Source organism: Vigna umbellata, chromosome 1, assembly GCF_029865625.1.
Source record: "Vigna umbellata cultivar VRB3 chromosome 1, Vumbellata_1.0, whole genome shotgun sequence".
NCBI classification, from domain to species: domain Eukaryota; kingdom Viridiplantae; phylum Streptophyta; class Magnoliopsida; order Fabales; family Fabaceae; genus Vigna; species Vigna umbellata.
Window position 1 is genome coordinate 102,602,594 of NC_142165.1, and position 15,038 is coordinate 102,617,631.

Genomic DNA, 15,038 nt, shown 5'->3' on the forward strand with positions numbered 1-15,038 from the left:
CTTTATATACTTTTTTCTTTCAATAATGATATGTCTGAGAGATTTTTTAGTTTTTACTAGTGAGAAAATAGGTACTTTTTAACTCTATTTTTAATAATTGTAATAAAAAATTATAACAGTGTTTACATAATTGATTGGTATACGGTGTATAAATAGGAATGTAAAAATGCGAGGTGGAATTTTCGTTTGATATCAGTTTAAGCGGACTCGCATAAGTTGTAGTCTCTACGTATTAATAACAGCTCAGAACACATTGGTCTGTATAATTCATAAAAAACAATTTGTCATATTCTAATTTCTAAGTTAGATATAAATTTGTTATTTTTTTTATTTTGTTGTTTTTTTTTATTCTATACTAAAATTATAAGTTAGTTCTTTTTTTCGTTTAACATCAATTAATTATTATAATTTTTTTAACTTAGATAATAATAATTATTTTTTATGTTTATTTTTTATAAAAAATTTAATTTTGATATATTTATTTCACATGAATTTTAATATTATGTTTAGTTTATTTATTTCAATTCTATTATGATAGACTCATGAATAAAGACTTTAAACATTGAAGTAAAATTATAGTTACAATATATATATATATATATATATATATATATATATATATATATATATATATATATGTATGTATATATATATGTATGTATGTATATAAAAGATTATGATTTGAAAATCCTACATTTAAGTATAATGGGAAAGTTAGTATCATAAAAATATCCATAAAAGTTACATATTATTGAGGTTTTTGGTAATAGATGATGTTATAAATTGACTCGTGTTTCATTCTCCTAGTTTACTTTTCTAGTAAAATTTCAAGAATGATAAAATCCAATCATAATTAGGATTAGAAAAATGTGTTGAGATAATAAAAAATAAGTGTATTACACTATGATAAAAAATAACCTATAATAACATTCAACTCACGGTTAAAATAAATGATTGTTGAAAATTTAGGTTAAATGTATGTAATAATATTTTATATGAATAATTTATATCTAAATCTCTTTAATCTATCTCCTAAAAATATTTTAACAATACATATTTGTAGCCAACTTTATTATTATTATTATTACTCAAACGTATTAAAATATTTTCATTCTTGAAAAAAAATTGTAAAGTCATTATTTTTGTTTGATACTTATTTTATTCCCTGAAATTCTGACGAGGATCAAAATAAAAGAATATGAATATATTATACCTTTTTTTTACTTTTTAATCAAACGAACACATATTTTAAATAATGGAGACGTATATAAATAAAAGTAAACATACTTTGGGATGAAAACTGGTTTTACTAGTGTAATGAACTTAAACAAACTTTGATATGTTGTTCATTAAGAATATTGTTCAATAATACTTTAATCTTGTTAACCATACAACACAATTATTTACTTTATTTGTATATATGTTGATTTATGTATTACACATCTTCATGAAAATGTTATTAAAATATGACATTTACTTATGTTTTGTGTATGATTCAAGTTATTGATTATATAATTGTACTTTATAAAAAGTATAATATTTTAAAAGTTTAATAAATTATTTGGTTCTTATTTTTATCTAAAAAAAAGTTAAGTTAATTCTCCAGTATATATATATATATATATATATATATTCTCGTTTTGATGTCGATTTTGTGAAAATTGATAAATTTAGTAATTTTTGTTAAATTTTTTAAAACGATTCAATGATTTTTCATCAATTAATTGACATTTAAATTATGTTAATTACAAAAAAAACAAATATTTTTTGTTACAAATTTCAAATCTGATAAAAAAATCTTTAATACGTTTCAATAAATTAAATTTAATGAAAATAAGAAAATCATATCAATTTTTCATAAATTATATCTAAATTACATCAATTTTTAAAAATTAAAATCAAATTAAAAATAAAGTAATTAGAGAACCACCTTAATTTTTTTTACTATGTGACTAATCAGACCTATTTTAAATGATAATAAACATGCTAACCGAGTAAGAAAGAACTACAGTTACATTTTGTATTTACCAAACATTTTCTAAAGTCTTCCTAATCGTATAATAAATAAAACATACATATATTATGAGTTATGTGAATATTGTATTATTAGTCGATATATACAAAATAATGTTGGAAAATTTTACAAATAAACTTAATCAAAATAATAGGAAGAGTCCAAATTTTAAAAAAATAAAAGTATACTCACATATAGTTTTATTACATAATGATATTTAATTTGGAAAAAAAATCTTAAAACAACTCATCATGTATTGATTTTATATCAATATTTTAAAAATAATAAACAAAAAATAATTTATCCAATTATTTACTCATTTATATTCTTTTGTAATAATTTATTTTCCTTTTTTTTCATTTCATAACTTTTCTTCGTCCAATTAGAAAAAGCAAAGAAGAAATAAGGAGGGACCCACTGTGTGGTTGGACGGAACAATTGGCTGCGCAGTGCAGTGAGGGAGTCTTTGTCAGATCAAGGCAGCTTTGCTTGATCGGTATCATCATCGCTTGCCTCATTTCCTCTCTAATTATTATTCTAATTTACTCCAAATCTTAATTAATATTTTGGTCAATTTCGTTAAACATAGTACTCATATTTTAACCATGTCTAGCAAGCTTCTATGGCAAGAATAAGGATGAAAATGTTTGTACTACTCATCTCATACCCATGTTCATAAGAAAAAACTTATACTTCACCTCACAATAATTTTAATCATCATCCTCGTATTTATTTTATTTTGGATTAATTATGTTGAGTTTCATTTTAAATTAATTATGTTTTGGTTTATTTTGGAAACTTTCTAACATTTTTATCTTCAAATTAAAAAATTTCAAATTTAAAAATAGTGAATATAATTATTTAAATTCAATTATATTAAATTTTTTTAATGTATCTAATAAATTTTTTAAATAAATATAGAAGTAAACTCGCGTCAAATTATATAAATAACTTAAATATTAGTAAAAAAATACATTTAACATGTAAAAAAATTAAAAAATTATATCAATTTATTTTTAAGATTTAAAAACTAAAATATATCAAAATTCAAAAATTAAAAATATACTTAATCTTCCTATTTCGATTTATTTGTTATTCATGTTTTCTCATAAATATATATAAAACTAAAAAGTAAAAAAATATTACAAAATTTCATGTGAAGATCTAATTATTTTTTGTATCTTATAGTAAAGTTACTAACGCCATATAATTTTTTTTTATTAACTTATGAAAAATATATTCATATTTTTATATCATTCACTTTATCTTTGTGTTATATTTGAAATACATGTACTGTGTATACTTTTTTTTAAATGACATAAACAGGGGAACAAATTAAAGTATTAATAAAGAAGTGAAACATGTTTTAGATAATCATATTCAAGCATGTCTCATGTGATGACAATGCCACCTTTGCTATTTCAAAACTTATGATAGTTTTATTTCTATTAGAGTGTATATAAAGAATCATCTTGTAATTTGTATTTGTACTTATGATTGTATAACTTGGTTAAGAGATAAAAAAGTATTTGAAATTTTCAACCGACATTAGTTCTTCACCTTCTTAGGTTTAATAGTCAATCTCTACAAATTTTGATAGAAAAAAAATGGTTTGAAGAGTGGAAAATAGTGGAAGAATTCATTGTTTTTGTGAACTTATAATATAACACAATATTCAATTAAAAAAACTCAATAATTTTAAAAGTTATTGTAAGATTAACATCTAGTTTGGAATAAAAAGTATGTAACACTTAAATTTTGAAAATATATGTGATTTAGTAGAATTTCTTTTTTATCAAAACATATATCGTATAACATATATGATTTTTATCCAAATTCATAGGTAGAATTATCATTTAAAGTATTAACATGTTTGAAAGTATGACAGAGGATCAAATTGCCATTATTAAAGAAGAACCCCAGGCTTATTAAAAAGTAGACTTTAAATTTAACTTAATCTCACAAAACCAGTCTTGTAAATGGAGGTTTACACCCACTTATATATTATAAATTGACCTTATCTCTAGTTGATGTGAAACTTTCAACACACCTCCTCATGCTGAAATATATACATATCGAGCGTAAGACTAGACATTAACGGGTGGTCCAATAACAACCCAATAGCGAGTGGAACAACATACCCAACAAACAACAAAATATCACTAGATAGATTCTAACCACGACTCTAATACCATGTTAATAAGTATATTTTAAGTCTAACTCAACCCCATAAAAATGGCTTGTAAGGATAGCTTTACACCAATTTATATATTATAAATTAATCTTATCTCTGGTCTAAGTAAAACTTCCAACACTATCAATATTGCTTATGGGTTAATCCTCGTTATATTATGCTTGTATACTATTAATAAAACTTATACGTTTTTGGGATTTATTTGAAAGTAAAACAAACCAAGAAACAGTAACACTTTTTCATTGCGATGAATGTAATATATAGTTGTTGGATTGTTCAAATGTTTCATTTGAATGACAAGTTTGTAACCACATGTGAAAAATAACAGTGAAAATATGTATGAACTATAACTCTAACAAAGTTCTAATATTATGTTAATAATTCCTCCTTAAGTAAAAAAAATAACAATAATAAAAATATGTTATTTTTTCTTAACGATTCGTAAGCAGTCAAAGTATATATTTATTGTATTAAAACATAAAAAAGAATAAAATTTAAACTAGTAAGAATTTGATAGAATACCTTGAAAATGTCTAATTTTGATTGATATTAGTTTAAGTTTGTTGAGATTACATCATACCACCCTTAATTAGGAGTAAATTGGGAGTTGTGATTCCTAATTTGAGGTATGTTTTGATATAATATGGATGTTTGATAAGTCATGAATTAAATACTCAACAAGTTATTCGGTCTTACATGGAATAGTGGATCAGACTATGAATAAAGTTAATCATAAAAATAATTATATCAACTTTAAATGAAATTATTATTATTTAAATCATAATTAAATCAATATTAATCATAAATTCATCAAAAGAACGATTAAATACAAATTTAATATTCAATTAATCAGTTACTTTTTTTTATTATGTATTTATGGTCAGAGCATTCATATAAACACTGACGTGTTTTATATACATGTAACTTCCACTCGATCTAAAAGAAAATGTTGAAAACAAAATTTTAACCTTAAATATTACAAACCCTTTAAAAGAGCATACTTAACCTCCATCCCATAAATCAAAATAAAATCAATTCCAAAAGACTGAGTTAAACATTCAAAATACTTAACTTAATTTTAACATGATTAAATAGGTTGGAACTAAATGTAAATTTTCATTAAATATAGTCTGGGAAAGCAATCATAAAAATAATCCTTATTTTAATTTCTACCCAGTAAACAAATTAATTTTTGAAAGTAAGTTGGTTATAAAAATATTAAAGAGAGTGAGTATTATTGACAAGACAAGAGCAGTGACATATATAAAATAGTAAAATGAAAGTGGGAAAAGAAAAAGCAGTAGAAGGAAGCAACGCACAGTGTAGGCTGGGACTGCACTGCAATGCAACATCTGATGGACGTTTTGATTCTCGCGGCCTCCTTCACGTTCTTCTGCTGAGTAAAAAGCAATCACACAGAAGAGAAGAGAGAGAGAGAAAGCAAAAGAGGAAAGAGATATACCAAAAGAAGGAAGAGGAGAGAGAAATCAAAACATAAAAGAAAAGATTGGTTTGGTGTAGTTGCTTTGGTCTAGTCTCATTCCTAGCACCAACCTTTCTTTCATCTCAACTCAACCTCCCTTTTCAAATATCACGCTCTTCTCTCCCTCGTCCTCCACTCCCATTTCCACGCTCATGGCTCTGCTCTTCCTCTTTCTCCTCCTCTTCCTCTCTCTTTCCTCTGCTTCTCAGCCTCGCAATCCCGAAGGTCTGTAACCATAACTCGCCCTGTTTCTACCATTTTTAAGCTTCACTTAATTCATATTATAATTGTTCGTACTGATATAAGTGAATTGCAGTGGAGGCTTTGATGAACATAAAAGCAGCTCTCAATGATCCTCACGGCGTCTTGAATAACTGGGATGAATACTCCGTCGACGCTTGCAGTTGGGCCATGATCACCTGCTCTTCTGATGACCTTGTCATAGGCCTGTTAGTGCTAAACTAAACGCCTTCTTTTCTGAACTTTTTTTTTTCGCTTTTCCTGCATTTCTTTTCTCACTTTGATTTTTTTTTTCTCCGCAGAGGTGCGCCTAGCCAATCTCTCTCTGGCACTTTCTCTCCGGCAATTGGAAATCTAACAAATCTTCGACAAGTGTCAGTACCTTCTCCTCTTTGCAATCTCTATAACTTTTTTTTTCCTGTTTTTCATGTCTCTAATAGTGTAACGGTCATCTTATGCTACACGGATAGCTGGCATGATTATCTTTTTATGCGGTTTTTTAGTATTTTTTGTTGCTTTATGTGGTTTGGAGTGCTCTAAAAGCGGTTTGGTGGTTGAATGTAGATTGCTGCAGAACAACAATATCTCAGGCAATATACCACCGGAACTTGGAGCGCTTCCCAAGCTTCAGACATTAGACCTTTCCAATAACAGATTCTCAGGGGTGATTCCTGCATCTCTTAGTCAATTGAATAGTCTCCAGTACCTGTGAGTAATTATTGTTTCCTTGATTTTAGTCCTCTTTTGGTAAAGAAAGTGCGGGAAATTATTTAAGCAAAGATTGGCTAATGCCCACTATCTGTTCTTTAGTTGTTGACTTGCTTTCTTTTTTCTGTTGAGGTGTAAAGTTTATTATTTTATTTTGTGTGTTTTTGGATTCTGTTGCCTCTTTTTCGGATTCAAATCTGGTTGTGTAAATTATGTAATGTAATTTATTAATTTACTGTTTCTTTGTCCATAATGGGAGCAGGAGGCTCAACAACAATAATTTGTCCGGATCCTTTCCCGAGTCACTGGCAAAAACCCCACAGCTTGCTTTCTTGTGAGTGTAGTTCCCTCTTCTCACACGTCAGTGTCTTGAAAATCGAAACAACCTGCCACTTGGTTCATTTCTTACTGTTTGTCAATTTCTTTGCTGAAACTGATATGCTAAATCTATGCACTCAGGGACCTGTCTTATAACAATCTCAGTGGACCATTACCTAAGTTCCCAGCCAGGTCATTCAAGTATGCTTCTCTCTTTATTGCTCATCTGTTTGTTTTGTGAACACGGTATTATATTATTTCACAGTGTTAACTGTGCTTCTGTCCTGATTCACTGTTTCTTCTGTTTGTTTAGTATTGTGGGCAACCCATTAGTTTGTGGGAGCAGCACTACTGAAGGTTGCTCTGGGTCAGCGACCCTCATACCCATTTCCTTCTCGCAAGTGTCATCAGAGGGTACGTCATTTTACCTCCCACCTTCTCGGTTTCTTCTATTTTCTTTACACAACGTTTTTAATATGTATTTCATTTTTTGTTTACAGGAAAGCACAAATCCAAAAAACTAGCAATAGCACTTGGGACCAGTCTTAGTTGTGCTTCTGTCATCCTCCTGCTTGTTGGGCTATTTTGGTATAGAAAGAAACGACAGCTCGGAGCCATCCTATATATCAGTGGTGGGTAGTTTTGCACCTGGGGTTCTTAAATTATATGGTACTGGATTGGTATTATCAAGGTATTAATATTTATGGCTTTGGTATTGTTGCAGATTACAAGGAAGAAGGAGTTCTTAGCTTGGGAAATCTAAAGAATTTCACTTTCAGAGAGCTTCAACATGCAACGGATAATTTCAGCTCCAAGAATATACTTGGTGCTGGAGGCTTTGGCAATGTTTATCGGGGGAAGTTTGGAGATGGCACGATGGTAGCGGTGAAAAGGCTGAAAGATGTAAATGGCAGTGCTGGCGAATCGCAGTTCCAAACAGAGTTGGAGATGATCAGCTTGGCAGTTCATCGCAATTTACTTCGCTTAATTGGCTATTGTGCTACTCCTAATGAAAAACTTTTGGTTTATCCTTATATGTCTAACGGCAGTGTGGCCTCCAGGCTTAGAGGTTGGATATTCTCTCCATGCCAGCGCACTTTCTGTGACTATATAATATTATATATTTTATTAGGTGCAATATTATCTACTTGTCATCTTGCTTGGACCTTGTTTTAATCTGTTATCTGTCTTTCATGTTTTGGCTTCGATATTCTTGTGATTGAAGGGCCTTAACGTTCATTTCAAATTGCAATATAATATGGCTTGGGACTTTGGGCACTATTTCTTTCCCTTTCTTTTGTTTTAGTTAAGTAATTTGCAATGTTAAGCCTACTTGTTAGTGTTAAAACATGTAATGATGCATTCATGCTTACAATATGTCATTGGTGTTCGCTATCTTGGTGCATTCTATCAAATAAAAATTCCCAAATTGTTGTAATTTTGAATGATATGCTAGAAAGGGTCTGAATAGTCGATAATCAGGGATACGCCTACAAAAGGTAGTTGGGTAATTGATATCCTAATAAAACTCTGATTGGATGATTTCTTGTCAGGTTTTCAATAATGTTTATCTAGGCGTCGGATCCCTACTTTTGTTAGAATGATAGATTCAATATTACTTGTTTCTTTGTGGCTGTTAGCAAGAGTTGCTATAAAGCCAATGGTATTTTCCTTTCAATAGCACAATAAATGAAAAGTGTGGGAGGTTTTTCTTAACTAACTGTTTACCTTCAAATTTTCCATATGACCAGGGACGATTTAGCTATTGAATCTTAGTACTTTCACACTCTTTGTGATTTAATATAATGTATGTTATATGATAGGCAAACCAGCTTTAGATTGGAACACGAGAAAGAGGATAGCAATTGGAGCTGCCAGAGGCCTTCTGTATTTACACGAGCAATGTGATCCAAAGATAATACACAGAGACGTGAAGGCCGCCAATGTGCTTCTGGATGACTATTATGAGGCTGTTGTTGGAGATTTTGGCCTTGCAAAGCTCCTTGACCACGCTGATTCCCATGTCACCACTGCTGTCCGTGGCACTGTTGGACACATTGCACCTGAGTACCTCTCGACCGGCCAATCATCTGAGAAAACAGATGTGTTTGGATTTGGCATTCTCTTGTTAGAGCTCATAACCGGAATGACAGCACTCGAGTTTGGGAAAACGGTGAATCAAAAAGGTGCTATGCTAGAGTGGGTAAGTCTATTCTCTGCAACCTAAACAAAACAATTACGGCATTCTAAAATATTAGACATGGTAATTGGCAGTTAGTCTAATATCTTTTAGCTTATGCAATATTTAACTCTCCATTAGGAGTTCCTCATGCATGGTTTTTTTTTAACATGGTCTTTTTAATAATTTGCTCTGATCTGCACTGGGCTACAGCTTCTACGAAAATGTCTTCATTTTATTTTATGCATTTGTCCTAATGTATTGAATGCGCTTAACCATAGTCTACACTTCTGTCGTCTGGTATGTGCATTGTATTAGACCAAACTGTTTTAACTAATTGCTCTTAATAACTCAAAAACATGGTTAGTTATGTGTCTGTGACTGGTCCAATATATTAGTTATTGCTTTTGAGCAGTTGATGGCTTATGTGCTGTAATTACTAAATTACAAGAGGAACTTACTATCTGCAGCTGATGATGGATGATACTCTTTTTTTCTTGAATAGTCAGTATGATATTAATGGAATATATAGTGAATATAGTTGGTTGCTACCTGTAAACCAAACTTCCTGGTCCCCCTTCTCCTCTCAGAAAAAAAGCATATTGAGTGTTGAGTAGTTGTTGAAATAGGTATCTGAAGGTTGGCTGAAAGAGTTATGTACACTTCAGAGACCAGAGATGAATATTTGTCCGTATGTTGTGACAGGTTAGGAAAATACTACATGAAAAGAAGGTTGCAGTGTTGGTGGACAAAGAGCTAGGAAACAATTATGATATAATAGAGGTGGGGGAGATGCTGCAAGTTGCTTTACTGTGTACTCAATATTTGACAGCCCACCGCCCTAAAATGTCTGATGTGGTTCGAATGCTAGAAGGTGACGGGCTTGCTGAGAAGTGGGCATCATCACATAATTACGGTAATCACGACATGAACCCGAGCCACAGCAACAATAGTTCATCCCTCCATACCTCTGCTTCGAAACATGATGATGTTCATGACCGTTCAAGCATGTTTGGCATGACAATGGATGATGATGATGAACAGTCTTTGGAATCCTATGCCATGGAACTCTCTGGTCCTAGATAAACAATAAATGGGGAAAAGAAAACAGGAAGAAGATAGAAAAGGAGAAAAAAGGAGTTATATTGGTCATGAATCTTAAATCAGTTAGTTTTGGTTATTCTAGGATAATATAATCAAATCAAATGTATATATATATATTCCAAAAAGTTGTCATATTGGGTCTGTGTTGTAAATAAAGAGGTTAGTACCAGTGCAGTTGTACTCTGTTCCTGTGTATTATTTGGGTGCAAAATATATATAATGGAGGACAATGCGGTTGGTGGGTGCGCAATACGCACATTAGACTTTTTATAGGGTTGGACAGGGAACATCATCAGATTCTTTGCCCTGGAGTGTGAAGCAGCAGAGACAAGAGGGTGTGTTCCGCAGAATGATATTTGACTGAAGACGAAGATGGGCATGCATATCTCGTAGTGTCCTCTCATATGTCTTGTTCATGTATGTTCAAACTTGGAAGTATCAGTGTGTGATGGTCACAGTCTGAGCTTTTGAGCTGTTAGAGGTCATTGTCAATCTGATGCTTTGCAGGGTCACGCTTGCCCTTTTTCTCCATTTAGTGTCTTTTCGTGTGTTCTTTTTTACCTTTCTGTCTTTGCTACTCGTATAGTAGTGTTGGAAATTTTCCCTTTTCTCCCTTTGTATGATTTCCTTTGACTCCAATACCTACTCCAAAATATGTCTAACGAACATGGTCCTCATGAATTGGTTGATTGTCAAAGTACGCTAATTCTTATTATTGAGAGCAGTTTTGGGGGGTTAAAATGGTGCTTAAACACAAACTCAAGAGACAGTACCAAAAGACAACCTCGTCAATAGAATCTCCACCTCCTCATATACTTTTAAACTTTAATAAAGGATCCTCTTGGCCAATCAGCGCCACTGTTATGAATTTTTTTTCGCTTTTTGTACTGTTCCTTTTTTAAAGTGACACCGGGTCTATGTTTTAACCGTTATTTAAAATTAACTTTGCTATTTTTTGTATGGAGATTTACTCTTCCTTGATGTTGGAGTTGATTTACGGGGCTACTAGCTGATAAAAAGAAAAAAACAGGGCTACTTCTGAACTATAAATAATATAAATTGTTTCAAAAAATTTAAAATACTGGGTTAAATTCTCTTTTAGAAATGTGATCTCGATAGTAACTAAAATGTCATTACTTGAAAATTAACTTTTGGAATGCTAAAATTCCGTTTCAAAATATTAATTCATAAATGATTTAAAAAATTAATTTCGGATGACCTGATACGCTCCGACAATAAAATATCTGAAACCATTTTTGTTATAACAAAGAGAAAGCAAGTATTGAAACCGTTACCAGAAAAAAAAAGGCAACGCGAAAATCAACATCCCGTCGCCAGGATGCCGCAGGTTGAATTTTGTTAAAGAAATGGAAATGAATATTTTATTTTTAAATTATAAAAAAAAATATTTTATAAAAATAAATATATTTAACATATCAAGTATATAAAGAAAAAATCTTGTGTACTGAGAATGTAAAATAGTTTTACATTACCACGAATTACAAATATGCAATAAAGTTAATAGTTTTTATTATAAACGTTACGTTTAAAAGAAATTATAAGAAAAAAACGTGTTCTCCTCTTTTCTTTGAAAACTATTATTTATTTTTCTTAAAAAGTCGATCAAATAAATGAATAGCTGTTATTAACTTTTGATAATATAATCCCTGTAACAAAATTGTCTTTTACAAAATACCTTTTGTTTACAAAATTATGGAATGAGTTCTTTCATTAAACCTTTCATTGAAGACCCACTTTCCTCACTTAAAAAGCCCTTACCAGAAAGAATATGCTGTATAAATTCAAATACTAATTTTCAGTAAGTAGCAACAATCGATCCACAGAACTCCTGAAGAAGATTGAGTTATTATTTTTATGGCTCACTGTTCAAGTTCTTATATTCCCGGTTCACAATTCAATTTTACTTCTATGCATATGATCTACTGTTTACTAATAAAAGTACAAACACGACAACCTGTGTGTCCATTTCTTCATGTCGTAATAAAATAAAATATTTAATCTAAATAAAAAAATTATAACAACTCATTTCATTTAATAGTATAAAAACTATTAAATAAAACATTATAAGTTTTAATAATGCACAACAAATAAATAAGAAAAATACAAAACATTAATCCAGTTATGCAGTAGAATAACTATAATATAGTATATGTATAAGAATATATGTATAAAAATACATGAAAACTATACAAGTTTTTCAAAAGACAAGAAACTACTATTAGTGGATAATTAACACTTAAACAATCATTTTGTAGTATCATCGATTTTTATTAAAGACATGTCGATACTTAACTCACTCTCTTCTTATATCGAGAGATAATCATTGTAAAAGATAAACAACATACAAAAGAAAAAGACATGGTAATTTAGTGTTCAAAAGTAAACATCATAATAAAATGGAATCATATTCAAATATCAGTTCAACATTTATGAAGTAATATAATTCATAAAAACATATATACAATTGACTCTACACTCATTTATCTCAATACATACTTCAACATAAGGCTTCACTGAAGGTGTGCACTTGTAGTAGTATTTATGCTCTGCAGAGTCATAAACATAAGGGTTATCACCCTACTATTCACGGTGTTAATCTTTTACGCCTAAGACCAAAAGTCCAGGGTAAAGACCTATTGTCATTTTCTCCCACACCCCATTCATCTTTATATGAGTTGAACAATTGAGGATACCTTCTTTTTGAACTCTCATATGTCAAAGCATACACTGAACAAGCCACAATCTATTCGTTCACCAAGTAGTGCTTAAAAGTACTCTCGCCTAGCAACTAGATAGCTCGCACAATCGTTATAACCCCTGTCAAGTTAGTGGATTCTTTGACTTTGGTTAATGAGATTTTCTCACCTAGCGACTAAGTCAGTAGCTCTCTGACTTTGAGCTCGTCTGATGACCATATTCTCGCCCAATGAAGGCCAAGTCGGTGAATCCCTTAACTTTGGTTTCGCCCAACAGCAATCAAGTCAGTAGCTTTCTGACTTTAACCTCACTCAATGAGTATATGCTCACCTAGCGAGTTTGCATAATTCTGTAAAATAAGAATTTGCATATTTATGTAACATAAGCCTCTACAATTTAGTTTAATACTAACCACAAATGTCAAAACAACCAACTATCAGATTATATACAATTCAATAACTCAATTTACTTCAAATACAATATCAACAATTCAACATGTCAAAATTATAGTCACGTCATCGCTAAAGACTATTAAAACTCCATAACTCAACTCAACAAGTCATATTTCATCAAACAACTCAATTACAAAAATCAATTACCATATAAGCATATAATGAACAATTATAACAATCAACAAAAAAAATTGTTTAATAAATTACAAATCTCAATAAAAAATTTAATAAATGTCAAATCGTAATAAAAATTGATTTTAAATATATATTTGATCTCTTAAATTCTTAATACATTGGAAAATGATTTTTTAACAACTTTTTTATAATGCCCACGTGATAGTTTGTGATTGATCCGTTTCAAATATTCTTTTTCATCTCTCACACTATGTATTCAAATACACTTTAAACAAACATATATATATATATATATATATATATATATATATATATATATATATGGGGTTTGCTAACGTGCGTACGCCTGTTTTTCAGTTGGTACATTTTAGCAATGTGTACCGGATTTTAGTAGACAAAAATACCCTTATATATTATGGATTCTAAGTTTTAAGGTTAAGGGTATTTTAATAATTTTCATTCTCAAAACTTAAAAAAAAAAAAGAAACCCCCCAAACCCTTACTCACCTCTCTCATTCCTCTCAATCCTTTCTCTTTCATCTCTCTCATTCCAACCTTTTCTCTGTCATCCCTACTATAGCCCCAATTGAAAAAATCAGAAACACATGCCTTTAAAAAATTTTCCTTTGTAAAGAGTTGAGTCATTGACATATTCACCTTCAAGGCAAAGGTTCATTTAAGATCTCTTCAATTTCACCATCTTCACTAACCTCTCTAATTTCATCATGTGTATTTGTTGAATCATCATCTCTAAAAAAACCCTCCAAGCCAATTACCAATTCTTTCGGATGTCATTATGCTTGTGAAAATTAGATAAAATTATATACGACAAAAATTATAAAATGAAAATTCGTCATTTTTTGTAAGAAATTGTTTAACAACTGAGTGTTTCTGATTTTTTTTCGAGGCCAATTATCAACTCCTTTGATTTATAATTTCATCATGTGTATTTGTTGAATCATCATCTCTAAAAAAACCCTCCAAGCCAATTACTAATTCTTTCGGATGTCATTATGCTTGTGAAAATTACATAAAATTAGATAAGACAAATTATAAAATAAAAACTCATTATAAAATCATTTTTTGTAAGAAATTGTTTAACAACGTGTATTTCTGATTTTTTCCAGGTCAATTACCAATTCCTTTATACTTGTAAAAATTGGATAAAATTAGATAAGACAATTATAAGATGAAAACTCATTATAAAATCATTTTTTTTGTAAGATTGTTTAAGAGCAAATGTTTATGATTTTTTCAATTGGGGTTACAATAGGGATGACAAAGAAAAGATTGGAGTAAGAAAGAGAAAAGAGAAAGGGTTGAGAGGAATGAGAGAAGTGAGTAAGGGTTTGGGTGGTTTCTTTTTTTTTTTTTAGTTTTGAGAATGAAAATTATTAAAATACCCTTAACCTTATTTTAGCAATGTGCACAGAGTTTAGTAGACAAAAATATCCTTATATATCATGAATTCTAACTTTTAAGGTTAAGGGTAT

The 15,038-nt window shown here is 30.1% G+C and overlaps 1 protein-coding gene across 1 annotated transcript; it reads left to right on the forward strand.

Annotated features, from left to right (window-relative positions):
- The first annotated feature begins 5,492 nt into the window (after positions 1-5,492).
- LOC124836644 (protein CLAVATA3 INSENSITIVE RECEPTOR KINASE 2-like) lies at positions 5,493-10,863 on the forward strand. The gene is made up of 11 exons (XM_047311818.2): positions 5,493-5,916; positions 6,008-6,140; positions 6,234-6,305; positions 6,496-6,639; positions 6,902-6,973; positions 7,099-7,158; positions 7,271-7,371; positions 7,458-7,589; positions 7,682-8,026; positions 8,781-9,160; positions 9,842-10,863. The coding sequence occupies exons 1-11, from the start codon at positions 5,844-5,846 to the stop codon at positions 10,220-10,222; spliced, it is 1,893 nt and encodes a 630-aa protein (XP_047167774.1). The 5' UTR covers positions 5,493-5,843; the 3' UTR covers positions 10,223-10,863.
- Positions 10,864-15,038: the final 4,175 nt, after the last annotated feature.